At 50.3% G+C, this 16,332-nt stretch overlaps 5 protein-coding genes across 5 annotated transcripts; 4 read left to right on the plus strand and 1 right to left on the minus strand.

The window, feature by feature from the left end:
• Nucleotides 1-807: 807 nt before the first annotated feature.
• LCP9604111_5244 (EthD domain-containing protein) lies at nt 808-1,161 on the plus strand (the record flags this gene model as incomplete). The annotated part of the gene is made up of 1 exon (XM_039073033.1): nt 808-1,161. One exon carries the CDS (start codon nt 808-810, stop codon nt 1,159-1,161), a length of 354 nt encoding a protein of 117 aa, XP_038928706.1.
• A 1,260-nt stretch (nt 1,162-2,421) lies between these two features.
• LCP9604111_5245 (glycoside hydrolase family 18 protein) lies at nt 2,422-4,021 on the plus strand (the record flags this gene model as incomplete). Its single annotated transcript, XM_039073034.1, has 6 exons — nt 2,422-2,562; nt 2,675-3,049; nt 3,100-3,159; nt 3,210-3,279; nt 3,331-3,866; nt 3,920-4,021. The coding sequence occupies 6 exons, from the start codon at nt 2,422-2,424 to the stop codon at nt 4,019-4,021; spliced, it is 1,284 nt and encodes a 427-aa protein (XP_038928707.1).
• Nucleotides 4,022-4,551: 530 nt separating this feature from the next.
• On the plus strand, nt 4,552-6,403 carry LCP9604111_5246 (LLM class flavin-dependent oxidoreductase; the record flags this gene model as incomplete). The annotated part of the gene is made up of 8 exons (XM_039073035.1): nt 4,552-4,618; nt 4,672-4,812; nt 4,870-5,080; nt 5,135-5,147; nt 5,213-5,272; nt 5,329-5,885; nt 5,941-6,118; nt 6,176-6,403. The coding sequence occupies 8 exons, from the start codon at nt 4,552-4,554 to the stop codon at nt 6,401-6,403; spliced, it is 1,455 nt and encodes a 484-aa protein (XP_038928708.1).
• Nucleotides 6,404-6,570: 167 nt separating this feature from the next.
• utp10 (snoRNA-binding rRNA-processing protein UTP10) lies at nt 6,571-12,151 on the minus strand (the record flags this gene model as incomplete). The annotated part of the gene is made up of 4 exons (XM_039073036.1): nt 6,571-7,013; nt 7,068-7,209; nt 7,263-11,712; nt 11,775-12,151. 4 exons carry the CDS (start codon nt 12,149-12,151, stop codon nt 6,571-6,573), a joined length of 5,412 nt encoding a protein of 1,803 aa, XP_038928709.1.
• Nucleotides 12,152-12,383: 232 nt separating this feature from the next.
• LCP9604111_5248 (uncharacterized protein) lies at nt 12,384-15,909 on the plus strand (the record flags this gene model as incomplete). The annotated part of the gene is made up of 3 exons (XM_039073037.1): nt 12,384-12,464; nt 12,524-14,893; nt 14,944-15,909. The coding sequence occupies 3 exons, from the start codon at nt 12,384-12,386 to the stop codon at nt 15,907-15,909; spliced, it is 3,417 nt and encodes a 1,138-aa protein (XP_038928710.1).
• Between the last annotated feature and the right edge of the window lie 423 nt (nt 15,910-16,332).

The raw sequence follows: 16,332 nt of genomic DNA on the forward strand, positions 1-16,332 counted from the left end.
AATATTCCATTCTTGCATTCTTTATCTTTATTCATTTCTCTTGCATTTCAGCACCATTTCTATTACCTTTTTGCGGCATTCCCGGCATTCTTTCATATCGGGATCCAATTCTTCTTTTTTCAGTGTTGATATTTCTGGATTCTTTACATCTCTCATTCTCATAGTAAGGCGCGCGCTATACCCGGGACTTATTCCCCAATCTGCATCTTTTCATGTCGGTTGTGGCTACGTGGATTATTTTGTACATAGTTGTGCTCATGGTTCCCCGGGTTGGGTGTCTTACCCTGTATATTGCGGCTGGTTTGGGGTATTACATAGACAAAATGCAATCAGACTGTCATTTGGGCTTCTGTAATGGTGGTCCACGTTCTTAAGCCATAATCACCATATATGTAAATTGTATTCCACCCAGACGTCCTCTGGTAACATCAGTTGAACGCCGATCGCTAGATCTAGATACCAGGAGATGGCCAACATGGAGGATCAAGCGGCTCGGCGCGTTGAGATATTCTTTTCATACATGAGCCCGAAGTATCATAGTAAGAACTGGTCGCTCTAGGACACACCTGCTCTTATAGATCTCATATCCCACAAGTCTGTAGATTTTAGAAAATACCCCGCCATATTCCGCGTTGCACTGCTTCCAAAGTACAAAGTAAGGACCGAGAGGACTAACTCCCGAGAAATAGCCGGTTCATTTTATGTTTGGATCTTGATCCTTTAACATTCGAACTAACTCATATCAAAACCAGTCTCTCAATGAAGTTTCTCTGCTATATTTCGAATGAATTGAACATGCCCGTCAAGATGTTAGTCTTTCTTTATCGCAACCTCCGCCTGACACCGGAAGAATTCATGAAGTACTACGAAGCGCACGTCAAACTCGTCAAGAAGCTGGCAGGCACGGATTTCCCCCTTTCACATCATCGAAATTATATCGCCCGCAATACAGTCGATATTCCCCCGGATGGCTTTACCGCGCGCAATGCCTTCATCCCGGCGACGATACTCCGCGGGCGACAGCCAGAGTTCGACTTTGACGCCTACGCCGAACTTACTTTCGCAGATCAGGTTTCCTACCAGGCCTTTGCGGCCAAGATCTATGCCCCGGATGCCGCTGCCCAGATAACTGCTGACGAGGATGAATTTTGGATCGGTTGAAGGTGGGAGTCGCCTTGGTAGGGGAGGTGAGAGTTACTGTGAAATGAGGTACTTTCTTGTCGGAGCTGGTGATCGGACTTGTTTGCGATGCATGTTGGAAGTCCGATGTGATCATGAGGTATACCTTCGGTGTAGTATCTTTCAACATGAGGGATATTCTCAAGAACCTAGTATATGCCCAATGAAACGTCTTTCAAGTATAACTCCACTAACATTCCTCTATCTATACTCGGTCACGTTTGACTCCCAAAATTGCAAAAGGACCAAATGCATAAAGCCAAGACATGTGAAGAACTCCCCTCTTCGATCATGAGATGATCTCAGTGGCTTGACTCCTCAGCTTATCTTATGGCCCCTTGAAATGGCACATGCTTCGGTCGCATGGTCTCGGTGCTACATTGGCATTCCATTTATCCTTCTCACAGGGGCCGTTCCTGCCCGGCAAACCGGGTACATTGATATGTGTCAGACTGCATATCCTTAGACCCTAATCAGAACCTTAAACCAGTATAAACCCTCACTTGGCTTGATAATACCGCTCAGTTACATTCATTAACACGAGTTAGGACGAGGGGGGTGGATGCTACAACGTCTGAAGATAGAGCTTCTACCGATTTAATTTGTTCCGGGCTCCTGACTGTGCATGAGTAAAGCATTTCATATGACAATGTCACCCATCCCCAAAAGTCTCCACGACTGATTGGTGGAGGGATTCTTAGTCCCCCACGAGGACAGATAAGTCGAGTTGTGACAAAGGGATCAAGCCCAATTTCAGAATGTTACACACTTGTGTGGTGTGCCATGCTGTTGGCGTCTACTATCCATGACACGGTTAGTACAGGGTATATCATAATCGGGTCTTCATAGTGTGGGGAGGATGTACTGTGGCGCTGCTTAATTGGCCGCCAACCTCATATTGATCATTGGATTCGCCGGTGGCTTGTCTTCCTGAATGTGACAATGTGCAGAATCCTATTGATTCCCCCGATATCAATAGCTGAAACGATGGGGCCCTCTTGGTCAGGCAGGTCACCCTTCCGGTAACAGGGTACTATTGACTGTTTGAGCTGTGGACAAACGGGATGAGTAGACACAATTACTATTGTCCGGTTGCTCAATACTCCGCGGGGGAAGTCATTTGTTTGTCGACTTCTACTATAAATAGTGAGGTCATTTCCCTGATGCTCGAACTCAACAACCTTCATCACACAACCTCGCTTGGCCGAGACACCAGAAATTTTGTCCACACACTCCTTCATCATGCAATTTGTCATTCCTTTCCTTCTAGGCCTGAGCTGGCTCGCCAACGCTGCCTACATCCCTGCCCTGAGGACCAAAAGCACTGAGATTGTATCTCGTGATGCTGGAGAGTACCGCTCGGTGGCATACTTTGTGAACTGGGTAAGTTTAGACCATATACAGTGTGTCACTGGATGAAATTGGGGATATAAAAACCTCATCATCCAATCATTCAATTATCTAAACAGGAAGCCACGCTAATTAAACTGTTCAGGCCATCTACGGTCGTAACTTCCAACCCCAGGATCTTCCCGCTGAGCGACTGACTCATGTGCTTTATGCATTTGCCAACCTCCACCCTGACACAGGCGAGGTCTACCTGTCGGACCCCTGGGCAGACATTGACAAGCACTATGCCAATGATTCCTGGAATGATTCCGGAGACAATGTCTATGGCTGTGTCAAGCAGCTGTTCTTACTCAAGAAGAGCAACAAGAAGCTCAAGGTCCTTCTGTCGATTGGAGGATGGACCTATTCTCCCAGCTTTGCAACTGCCTTTGACACCGAGGATGGACGGCAGAAGTTTGCTGATTCTGCCACGGATCTGCTGAAGAACTTGGGATTCGACGGTATTGATGTTGATTATGAGGTCAGTCTACAGTTGCCATTTGGAGATGTTGATGCTTATCAATACTACAGTACCCTGCTACCGATGATCAGGCGGACAAATTTGTCGATGCACTCCGACGACTTCGTGAGGTATGTGATTTCTTGATGGATATCCATGGGTCCTGGCTAATCAAATTCAGGCTTTGGATTCCTACGGCTCTAGTGACGCCGGAAACTATCATTTCCTGCTTACTGCCGCATCTCCTGCTGGTAAGTTTTATTTCCGTCCTTGGACAATTCCAAAATAACTGACACAAGTAGGCCCACTCCACTACCGTCAGGAACGTCTGAAAGAGATGGACCAGTACCTTGATTTCTGGAACCTCATGGCCTACGATTACTCCGGTAGCTGGGACACAGTTGCCGGTCATAACGCCAACCTCCACGCCTCGACCGACGACCCGGCCAGCACGCCATTTAACACGGACCAAGCCCTCGACTATTACATCGGGGAAGGCGTAGCTGCAAACAAGATTGTGCTGGGAATGCCACTGTATGGTCGAGCGTTTACCAATACCGACGGCCCGGGAAAGCCATACAATGGCGTTGGATCAGGCACATGGGAGAATGGCATTTGGGACTACAAGGGCCTGCCTTTGCCCGACTGTAACGTGACAGACTTGGGTCAAATAGGTGCAAGCTACTGCTACAACCAGGACAGCCGACTGTTCATCAGCTACGACACGCCCGAGATTGCGCGCATCAAGGCGCAGTACATCCAGTCCCGCGGACTGGGCGGTGGAATGTGGTGGGAGAGCAGCTCTGATAAGACTGGCGAGGACAGTTTGATTACAACTGTATGTGACGTTCTTTTGATATATGATTCAACCGTTTACTAACATATACACAGGTTGTGGATACACTTGGAGGTGTCGACGCTTTGGAGCAGAGCAGCAATCAGCTGCAGTACCCTGACTCCAAGTACGTTAACTTGAAGAACGGTTTCGATTAGATTATGTTCATTTGGCTGTCAATATTGCAATATTGGAGATTTCTCGCTGACATATGCATTGGGACATTTAACTATGGTTGTTATGTGATGGACGATGGGAAGTGCGCCTCTCGCTTGCATCTATCTCGCACATTTATGAGGTGGAAATACTATTAAGATTGAACTTTGCTTGAATTGTATGGATCGGATGTAGTAGATATAGATTGTGTTTTGCTCCCCAACATCACTCTCCACAACCATTGTACAATACATAGTGACTAACTACAAAGTATATGTATTCTATTTCTCGGGCGAGAGCAATTTATACTCAAAAATAGGAATTCATATGCATACGAGTATAATTCCCTTTCAGCCAATGAGAGTGGCCTATAGACAATATTCCGCCATCACGGCCCACTGTGATGCTATAACATCATACCAGAGTGACCGCGGGGCCGCGGGGTTCTTTTTCGATTAAAATATAACTTCGTTTCTCTTGTAGAAGGAAATAGTACTTTGTATTGTTTCCTAGCTTCTAGCCCGAAATCAAAATGTCGACTCAAGTATCAGACGAGAAGCCTCGCAAATCGCTCATCCTCAATGCCTTTGTGGAAATGTGTACGAAGCCCATTCATACCACTTATGGAGCTCATCTCTGATAATCATTACAGGCAGCGGGCATCAGTCGCCAGGACTATGGCGCCACCCCGAGGACGAGTCGTATCGCTTCAATGATGTCGACCACTGGATCGAGCTGGCCCAATTACTCGAGTCGGCCAAGTTCCATGGCATTTTCTTCGCAGATGTTCTAGGTAAATAGGTCAACTGTGGCATGTTAGGCGAGAAGTCTAACAAATATCTCTTTCTAGGAGGATACGATGTCTATAAAGGACCCAGAAACCTCGAACCTGCTATCATCTCCGGTGCTCAGTGGCCAGTGAACGAGCCCTTGTCTGTTGTCCCAGCGATGGCGGCGGCCACGAAGAATATTGGATTTGGAGTGACGGTCACCACAAGCTACGAGCAGCCATATCATCTTGCGAGACGACTGTCTACGGTCGATCACCTTACCAAAGGACGGTATGTGAAGCTAGTACCAGTTTTGAGATCGAGTTGCTAATTAAACCTTTATAGCCTGGGATGGAACGTGAGTAACACGCTGAACTCGAAGAACGGGATCCTCAAAGGAATATGTACTAACAATCCCCTCAGGTTGTAACAGGATACCTCGACTCTGCCGCCCGCAATATGGGCCAAGCCGAGCAGCTGCATGTAAAGCCTCGCATTCCATATTCACATATATCTACAACCCACTAACAAGAAACCAGCACGACGACCGCTACCTCCTCGCCGAAGAATACATCAAAGTAACCTACAAGCTATGGGAGTCCTCCTGGCGCCAAGACGCCGTCATCCGCGACCGCGAGCGCGGCATCTACACCGACCCAACCGGCGTGCGTCAAATCGACCACGTCGGCAAATACTTCAACGTGCCCGGGCCTCATCTTTGCCAGCCCAGCCCACAGCGCACACCGGTGATCCTGCAAGCCGGCACGTCGAAAGCAGGCAAGACCTTCGCCGCGCAGCATGCAGAGGCTATCTTCGTGGCGGGCCACAGCCCCTCCGTAGTAGCGAAGAACGTCAGGGAGATTCGCGAGCTTGCACAGAGCGAGTACGGACGTGATCCGCAGAGTATTAAGTTCCTCGCACTCCTCTGCCCTGTCCTCGGCAAGACCGAGGAGGAGGCCGTGGAGAAGTTCAAGTATTACCGCAGTCTGGGGTCCATTGATGGAGCGCTTGCGCTGTTTGGTGGCTGGACCGGCATTGATCTGGATAAGTATGGAGATGATGAGGAGCTGCGACATGTTGAGAGTAATGCTATCCGGTATGTGATAATTCTCCTTTTCAGCTTGGCAGAGACTGACTCGCGATTTCTGTAGCTCTGCTGTGGAAGGCTGGTCTAAGGCCACACCTGAAGTGGCTAAATGGACCAAGACTACTGTCGGCCAACACATCACCGTCGGAGGGCTGGGTGCCACTCCTGTCGGCACAGCTGCTCAAGTTGCTGATTACATGGAGCGATGGGTAAAAGAAGCCGATGTGGATGGGTTTAACCTGGTAAGTTGTGTTATTGAAACAGTCTGTTGTCGAGACAATTAATAACACTATTCGCAGGCATACGCAATCAAGCCCGGCTCCTTCAAGGATATCATTGATCTCCTTATTCCCGAGCTTCGCAAGCGAGGCCTGTTCTGGGACGACTATGCCGTGCCTAAGGGAACCTACCGTGAGAACCTATACGGACAGCCTGGCCAGTCCGGACCCCATGCAGACCACCCTGCTTCGAGGTACCGATGGAATGCTGGCGTGGATGCTTCTGATGCTGTCATCCCGGAGAACTGAATGCTATACCTGACATCATTTAAGAAATTGAATTGCAATGACCAACAAATAATTAGAACAATCAATTTTTAGACAGACTATCCGTAGATTACCTGCAAGGCCCGCACAGGACCTGTTCTATGGACGCCAAGAAAATGCAGATTTTGTACACAATCATAACCAAAGCTCTAAGTCAACATGTCATCGAGACGCTCACCAAGGACCTTCTCGATCTGCTTAACCCATCTACGGACCTCTCTCTCAACACTCTCATCCTCGTCTTCCATAAGCTCACTGATGTAAGGCAGCATCTCTGGCAGAAGTGCCAGCCACTCCTCACCCAGTTGCTCCGTAAGAGCCTGTTCGGTCTTGAGGGCTGCGAGACGGGTGTGGGGGCTGTCGCCACCAGCGAAGCGGGCGTTGGGCGCAGAGGAGGGGCGCAGGTATTTCATCAGCGCGGAGTTCAGCTCCTTGTGGTTATCTGTGGAGTCGGCGGCGATGGCCAGTTCAGTGATTGTGGGCACGACGTCGGCAATGACCATGTTCGAGGTGGTGGTGCTGTTTGCGTGGCCGAGCTGGGCGATCAAAGGACCGGAAATGCTGGCGAGATGGGAGGGGCTTTGCCAGAATTCTGCATAGATGTTAGTGGCCGTAATGAGCTATATTGGGCGCAGAGGGAACCTACCATCCTGGTCATGCTCGAAGGACTTGCGGAGCATACGAAGGGCAGCCAACCAGAGGGACTTTTGGGCCTTGGAGGGACCCGTCGTGTTTAGAACACTGACAACGTTCTCCAACACATAGCTGGAGTACCCGGTGACAATTGACTGAAGAAGATATTAGCGAGATTAATGTATGGAAAAATTGCGAGGTAACATACCTGGAGAGTACCAAAGAAGACCTCGAGGAACTTGTAGAAAGTCGTGAGGCGCGAGGTTTGATCCTGTTCGCTCTTGGGAGCGCCGGTAGTGGCCCATTCAACAAACTTGAGGAAGATGGGCCGGAACGTGCTGTCATTCAGCTTGTAGATCATCTTGATTGTAACGTCATTGAGTGCCACTTCGGCCTCATCAATAGCAGTCGATTCGAAGACAGCCTTGTCGCCAAGAGCAATCTGTTCCCGGCGAAGATCGAACGCCTTGAAGAGAATCTTCGTAAGGACGCCGATGTTCTTCGCAATGGCCGACTTGGGGTGCTTGTCAACAGCAATCGTGACAACTTCCAAGAGTTCGTTCACAGCAATCGGGCCAGCCTTGACGGCGTGCTGCCAATTCCGATCGACGGCGCCGAGAGTTGCGCCCAGATCCACCTTGCGGGCCATCAACCGCAGGGACTCCTGGCGGCTTTCATCACTGCTCTCCTCGATGTCCGCATTAGCAGACTTGAAGGACAGGAGAAGCATCTTGTCCAGATCGCCAGCCGAGATCATGAATGGCAGGTGAGCGAAAACGGCAGAGAAGAGGGTGAAGACGGCGTCGTGGAGTCGCGAGTTCTCCTTGCCAGGGACCAGACTCAACTCGAGCAATTCTAATGAACGCTTGAGTGTGTCCGGGAGGGCAGGAATCATGGCTTGACCCAGCACCTCAGCCATAGAGGCCAAGCACAGGATACCCATGTAGCGAATGCGGTCATCGGATTGGCCGAGGCAAGATTCACTGGCAACCACTCTAGCGGCAGCAATGACCTTGGACGGGTCCTTACGGCCGTACTTGTCGGTGATGCGGTCAATGCACGAAACAGCAGCATGCTTGAGCAGCGTATCCGGAGACGACTCGACAATGCTAACCAGGGTGGGCAAGAAGTCGAGAACCCGGATCTGCGACAGGTTGTCACGCTCGGGGTTCTGGCGGAGGCGAGTCTCGAGCAAACGGAGAACCTTGCGTCGAAGTTCGTCATTGGGACCCTGGAGTAGAACCTCAATGGTATCCAGGAAGTCGACGAGAGACAGAGTGCTAAACAGAGAGCCGAGGACCTCACCACAAGCCTGGCTGACGGGCTTCATACTCTGCACAGCCTCGCCGATGCTCAGCACCTGGGTCAGAACTCGGGAGAAGCAAGCGCGGGACTGATCAGCAAACTCGTCGTCCGACTCAAAGGCCGTCTCAAGCTTGGACTTGAGAGAAGAGTGCTTGAACAAGTGAGCAAGATCACGCAGGAGATCAACGCAGATGCTCTGGGCGTCGCGTCCATCGTCACTGCCAATTCCAAGAAGAACCTGAGAGATACCTGGTTTGGTCTTGAGAGCATCGCTGACCAAGTTCAAGTACTTGCTGTAGGTGGTAAGCTCTACGACAGTTGTAGTGTCAGAGACCAGACCAGTCATCAGAGTGAGCACATCCTTGTCGGTGGAGTATCGGTTAGCGAGCATTGCCAAAACGGCGAACAGGAAGTCTTGTGTTCCCAGCTTGCTGATCAAGGCATGGAAGAGTCTCAAACGGCGATGGGCGGGGATGTGCTCGAAGGCTGCAGTGAAACTGAGCAGTAGCTCGGATGTTCCGGAGACAACATCCCTCTTCTGGTTACGCAGAGACTGGATAAGAGCAGGAACAACTTGGTCAATGGTTTGGTCAATGACCGAAACAGAGTAGTCATCATCCTTGCGTAGAACGGTAGTGCCCATGAACGTGAAGATCGGCATGACGCTGTGGAGAACCAACTCGGGCGCAATGACAGACAGACTACCTACGAGAAGAAGAGCGCCGTTCTGAACCTGCGGGCTGTCGGTTGTTCGGACACAATCCACCACCAGGTCGGCCCTGATGACGGATGTATCGAACTTCGGCTTAACAGATCCCTTAGATGTGTTCACAATAGCCAAGAGACTTCCCAAAGTCAGGCTGAGGAGATAGCTCATGCCAGACTGGATCTGGGACTTGAAGTGATGAAGAGCCGCTAGAGTCTGGAACAATCCACCTGCAAGCTCAGGATGAGTTTCTGGGGAGGAGCTATCCACGATCTCCAAGATGAAAGTCATCTTGTCCATCAAATTGCTAAGCTCTGCTTCGTCCTTGACAGTCATCGCAATCATGTTGTTCTGGCTAGTACGTCTCCGCTTCGGTGCTGGACCAACAGACTCAACATCGGTGATAGACACAGGAATCTTTTGGACAAATTGCTGAAGAACAGCACCGGAAAGCTCGACAGTGCGAAGAACGTCGCGGCAGTTATTCGCCAGAGAAGCGGCATTGACCGATCGCGAAAGAGAGATATCGAGCAACTTCTCGGATGCAGTCAACTGACGGTCTTCGGGAATCTTAGCCCAGATGTGTTTGATTTGACCAAAGCAAGCCGCAACAAAGGACGGGCGCAAATCACCACCAGAGCTGACATTGGAGAGGAGAACATCGATGGCGTCCTTGTCTTTGGATGTGACAATAGCAGCAATCAAATTCTCTGTCTCAGATGCCACGATGCGCTCCTTGCCACAAATTTCCTCGACTTCCTTGTCGCTCAAGCGACGCCAATCCTCGAGCACCGGGAGAAGCTCACTGGTCAGGGTTGCAGTAGAGACCTTCTCCACGCTGTTTACCAACTTCAGCAAGCTAATCTTGGGTGCGAACACTGGCATCTTGACAACATGAGAGCAGATGAACGCAAAGAGACTAAGGCGGAGAGACTTCTTGAGTTCGGATGCACCCGAAGCTTCTGACAAAACGTTGCCCCGAAGAGTAGCTTCCATCATCCTACCGACATGGTTAGAGTCAAGGATAGACTCCTCCAACCCTGGAAGCAATGCCCGCTCCAAAACCTTTTGCGAATCCTTGGTGGTCAGCCATGCAACACCCGTGGGCTTGCCCTTGCCGTAGATTGAGTCGTGAGCCCATGGCTTCGAGCTGTCACCGGAAGTGGTGTTCTTTTTGTACAAAGATCCGATAATAGCCAAGATGCCAGCAGTCTGACGGCGAATCCGTTCTGAAGGATCAGAGAGGGCTACAAACAGGAATGGCAGTAGTGCCTGAGGGTCAAAGTCCGCGGGTGCCGACGAAAGAACAGATGATACAACGTTCAAAGCAGCGATCTTTGTTCCGATGGGGTAGTGGCCAGCAACGACTCTGACAAAGAAGGATAGATATTGAGGTGTTTTGATCGCCTGGGACTTGCCCAAGATTGGCAAATTGGTGAAAAGCTCGAGATTGTCCTCGGAGTCCACCGCCAAGGCGAAAACGCGAACCAGGTTATCGAATTCGGTGATAGACTGTTTGGAGAGGAAGGAGTATGGGAACAAGGACTCTTTGATCAAAGACTCCAAGGCTGGGGTAAACGCGTCCACCTGGGGCTGATCATCCGCATCGATCATATCCACATCTTCGATGGCCTGTGCCACAACTGGGGCCTCGACAACGGTCTGAAGGTTGTGCTCTAGCGCCGAGATGTTGAGCGAAGATTCAGTCAAAACCTTCTGGAAAATAGGTTGCAGAGTTTCAGACCGGTTGAATCCTTGAACCAGTTCAGCAAGCTGTGTCTGGGCATCCAAAGACATTCCGCGGGTATCATCTGCATTGGAAGCTGCTTCGAGAACCAGGCTCATAGCCTTGGCAATCTCATTCTCACCAAGCATCTTGCGTTCAAAGACGGAGGCCAGAATTGCAAGGCGAGCATTGTCCTGCTTGTCAAGATCAGTCAAGCAACCGGCAATGACTCCAAGCAATAATTTTGATGTCTGATATTGTGGCGCGATTTCAGAAAGTTGGGCGATAGGATTCTCGAGGCGCAAGATGCCCTTAAAGACCCTTTTGGGGATTGTAACAGTAGGCTTCTGCTGTGCAAGGACCGAAAGACAAATCAGACCAGATATCTTTGTATCTTCTGTCCAAGAACCCACAACACTCTCCATTAGGCCATCGGTAACTTCGTTCGAGAGGAAGGCCTTCTGTGCCAGTACAACGCAGATCATATAGGAGCCAACGATCAATTCCGAAACATTCTTCATTGTGAAAGCGTTACTGAGTACCGGCAAAATCCGCAAAAGGATATCTTCATGCTTTTGCTTCTCGGCCTCTCTTCTCCCCGAGCGAGCGCCATCCAACATTGTTGCGACAGCCTCCGTGACAATTCCGGCCCAAAATGCAAGTAGTGCATGGCTTTGGGCCTGTTGCCTACAAACTTTCAGGACGTATTCGTTTAATTCGGAAAAGAAAGGCTTGTTCGTGGCTGCGCTATGAACAAGCGGGTGCCTTGGTGGATTAATGAGACCGTTCTTGTATGGAATAAGGACTTTGAATGCTGGCGTAAGAGTTTCCGGAAGAATAGAGAGAAGGTTCAAGAAGAGCGGCGTCGTATGATACGGCAAAAACGTCAATAATACGGCGGTTGTGTTGAACTCGTGGATCCTGTCACATAAGTCAGCCACCACTCCTCACGATCTGCACCTCCCCTCACAATTTATTCTTACCTGAACCTTCTAACAAGCCAATCCACAGCTTTCACTGCAGGACTCAACTGGAGCCTGCCGCCAACCAGAGCTAGGAAAGCTTCAACCACAGTATCCAGTTCTTTATTCTGGGCTACGTTCATCTGACTGCGGTCCTCCGCTTTGCTCTGCTCGCTGAATATCGTGCGATCAAACTCCGTAAACCGGGGGTCCAACGAGCATAATTCCCGGAATCCGTCATAACAAATATCATAGATCGCATCGAAGTCTTGAGTGCCGGCGACTTTTGGGTCAAAAATAAGTGACTGTGAGTGTAACACCCTTTGCGCCTTAAGGTCAAGCTCGTGTGCCGACTTGGCCGCAATTTGCGACAGCTGCGCGGCGAGAGACGAAGCCATTGTGAAGTCTCTTTTGGCGGGCTGTTCCGCGGACTTTTCTTGTTATTTTTGTATTGGTGCTCACACAATTGCACAGTGACCCATATCCCTAAGACTTTTGAGGGTAGTCTTTCTTTTTCTTTGCGAACCGAGGGCAGGTTCAAATAATTTGAGGTAAGTCTTCAGCTTTGCTTGACCAAAAGCAAATGGTTGACTTTTTTTTTTGCCAGCCATCCCGACCGCCTATCGGAGAATGATTCTTCCGGGTTATCAGACCGCGGCGCGACTCGATAAGGAAGATCGAGCCACCACGATGGACTCACCTGGGTCTCAGGTTAGTTAGCCTTTACTTACATCTTAGTAAATAAGAGGCACAGACTGACAAAAATAAAGGGTGTCCCGCAATTCTCCAGCTTCCAACCTCCCCCTACCGCTCCTCCGGCCCCCGCTACCGGCTCGGACCATGAACGTCGCCGGCGTCGCTCGCGCCATCGTCGTCGCGCAGACCGCAAAGAGTCTCCACGCTCACGTCGCCATGAACCGCGTTCGGACGGTTACCGTCAACAGGCGACAGATGAAAAATTTGAGAAGCGCCTGAGTGGGGAAGGAATTGCCGATCTAAACGCTACAAAAGATGAGCCGAACAAAGGATTCGTCGTCGACAGCCGCGGCGATCGCGACAATACACGTTACGGCGTGGATCGTTACGAGGTCCCTGCATACCACCGCAATGGCAATGGTTTTGTACTTGGGCTCCCCGGCCAGCGCATTGATTACCAAACGCGATATGACCAAGGCCCTCTTCTCCTTCTTCGCCCCGACTCAGGCTCGTCAACCTCCGCAGTCAAGCCCCTCTCCGCCGAAACCCTGTCTGCTTTGTCCGCCAATCTTCCCGTTCGCCTCCGGTCTGATCTTAATGCCAACCTTGCTGCCGAGAACTCACATACACAAAATTTCATCTCAACAACAGTCCCATCTCAATCCGGCGTTGCGACAACTGCCAACCTAGATGATGAACCACCGTCTTATCGCTCTATCGAGATCCCGGATAAATCCGAAGAACAAGCGACTGAGGATGATGCGAAGACCTTCATTCGTCTTGCTGTCGAAGCTGAGATTTTGAATCGCAATGCCAAGTTGAACAGCGCAGTGGCACAACATCCTAATGATATTCAGGCATGGATCCGTCTTGCTGAGCATCAAGAACTTGCCGTCACCGGCGGGACATCTGGCGATCGGTCTTCCTATCGCGATCATATACAACTTGTGGCAAGAGCCAAGCTTTATGTGTATGAAAGAGCGATCAAGGCCAACGCACAAAATCCAGAACGCGATCATCTTGTGCTGGGCCGTATGGAAGAAGGCGCGAAAGTCTGGGACTCCACAAAACTTTCATTGGAATGGGACGGAGTCCTCCGCCGTCACTCTGAGTTCATCAATATATGGATTGAGTATCTTGACTACTGTCAGACTGACAGTCAGGATTTTAACTTTGATACTTGCTTTAAGACTTATGCCTACTGTTTGAAGCTACATTCACGTGTCGGCTTCGGGCCGCGGAAAACTCTTATCAGGTCATACTTGCTGCTCCGTTTGACCCTGTTTCTTCGAGAATCGGGCCACGTAGAGCTAGCTGTCGGTATATGGCAAGCGGTGCTCGAATTCACATGCTTCCGGTCAGCACATCTAAAGGGAAAGAGAGAAGAGGCCCTAGTTGAGTTTGAAAAGCTCTGGAAACCTGGGCACATCCGGATTGGGGAGCCTCATTGGCAACCCTGGAACAGTGGACAAACCTCCCGTCCCTCTATCAACGAGCATGTTTACACTTCTGAGGCGAATACCACAGAGTTGTTCCCATCCTGGGTACGTGCAGAGAGAGAGCGGATGTTCAAAAATCGCATGCCGTCACATGCCTTTGGTGAAACTGGAGAGAATGACGGTTTCCGAGTAGTCCTTCTTGAAGATCTCACGCAGATACTTCCTTATTTCTTGGATTTGGAAGAAAGCCTTGGTTCCCTAGTTGATGGCTTCTTGTATTTCTGCCATTTGCCTCACTTGACAATGCCTGCGAATATGCACACCAGCCGGCTGTGGACCGGTGACAATTTCGTGCGAAACGAATATATGGATGATCCTCGAAACACAATCGCGGACTGGATCACTTTTGAGAAGTTTGCCTCAACCACAAGCCTTGCGCCTTTCGCATTCCCTCATCAGACCTTCGTTCACACCACCGATACTCTTTTCGCCGATCCAAAGCTGTGGTTCTCTGCTTTAACGAAGTGGGCTGCAACCACCTCTCATTCTTCCTGTGTCATCGATCCCGACTTTGTAATCTTGACTCTCCATGCCCTTGTCGATATCTTCAAAGATAGCCAATTGGCTGAATACGCTATTGCAGTCACTTTCGCGTGTGACAACGCTCTAGGCAAGAAATACGGAAAGAGACTCTTGAAGGAGCGATCATCAAATCTGAGACTTTATAATGCCGTTGCGCTCATGTATTGGCGGACTGGCGATCTTGATGTTGCTCACAATGTGTGGTCCACCGCTTTGTCTATGAGCCAGAATTTTGACGCCCGCGAGCTCACTGACTCTGCACTTCTGTGGAACTCTTGGATATGGGAAATGCTTCACGCTGGGAACAAGAATCGTGCTTCATACCTGTTGCAGGCCATGCCTTATAATCGAGTCCACTTGCTATCATACGACACAGCTGATGAACTTGAAATCAATGAAACCACTTTTCTTAGGGTCAAGAAGGCAAGTTCTCATTCGTTGATCTCACTGAATGCTGTCCTAACCATCCACAGTGCTTGTTTGCCGCTCAGAGGAATGCCTTGAAGTTCAAGAAAATGCAAGCATATGTAGCTTACGTCGACTGCTATGCCATCGCCCTCTATCTCATGGGCGAGCAGCTTGAAGAAGTTCTTGATGTCTACAATGACGCCGCCACTTCTCTTAGAGTCTTACCCAGGACTGATGATGATTCCAGGGTGTTTGGCGGAGAATTGCTACACCAAGCACGAGCACGGATCATTTACCACTATGTGGAGAAGCAGAGTGGTCAATTCAGACCCGCTGACATTCGTGCGCAGCTCCTGGATAGCCTGGAATGGTGGCCTCACAACACCATGTTCTTGTCGCTGTTCAAATGGAACGACGCTCGTTTGAATCTGAGCGATCGAACCCGCGATATCTTCGACGTCACTATCGGGGCGAAGGCCAGGGCCGCCCGACATCTGCAAGGGCCTGCCCCAATCTACCGTGTACCCGTCACAACTCACATTTTTAGCATCTATGCTGAGATGGGTCGCCCTCTCCTACTCGGTTCGACCGCGCACTCCATTCGGGCAGCCTTCGAGCGGGCGATTGGTGATCATGGCATACTCCCGATCGGGCGGACCCCAACTCGAAAGAGTCCTTTTGAGCTGGCGAGCTCAACCTCCGCGCGGACCAGCCTCACCATCTGGAGGCTGTACATTCTCTACGAGCTGTACGCGGAGTACAACGTCGGCCGCGCCCGCGAGATCTTCTTCCGGGCCCTGCGCTCTTGCCCCTGGTCGAAGGAGCTGTACCTACTCGCCTTCGAGCACTTGCGGGCGGATTTGACCGACCGCCTGCCCCCCCTCAGTCTCAACCGGCAGGGAGAGGCCAGCTCGTCGGGGTTCAACGCTGCAGAGCTTCGGGCTTTGTACTTGGAGATGCTGCGTCGTGGACTCCGTATTCACTACTACTTGGAGGACCCTATGGGCCGAGTAGGCCCAGAGGGGGTCTGATACTGGCGGCTGGGCGGTGGAGGAGGAGAGGGGAGAGAAGAGTGGAGAATACAAGACCATGAGCGGGTGAAGGGGGTGACCTAGATGGGATAAAAGTAATATCATCCAATTCAAAAGTAAAAACCCCGTGCTTTGCTCGATATCCGGGGGTCTAGCAGCGTAGCAACGTAGGGAGTCTCGAATCGATCACAACTTTGGTCCAAACCTCGGACACTTTCCACACTAAAGTCCTGGATGAACAATCTCCTCACAACTGCAGAATCATTGTGCCACTGAGCGGAGGACGCGAGGTGGGAATTTGATTTTTACCAATCTTGCGGACCTTCATTTAGTCTAGGTATGTCAATATAAAACAGCTTCTCGTGAACTTCATGGCAGGCAAATGGGACAAAATTGTAGTTACAATGGGCCTACTAAATAAAG

The sequence above is a fragment of the Penicillium roqueforti genome (genome assembly GCF_015533775.1).
Source record: "Penicillium roqueforti strain LCP96 04111 chromosome Unknown scaffold_12, whole genome shotgun sequence".
Classification (NCBI taxonomy): Eukaryota; Fungi; Ascomycota; class Eurotiomycetes; order Eurotiales; family Aspergillaceae; genus Penicillium; species Penicillium roqueforti.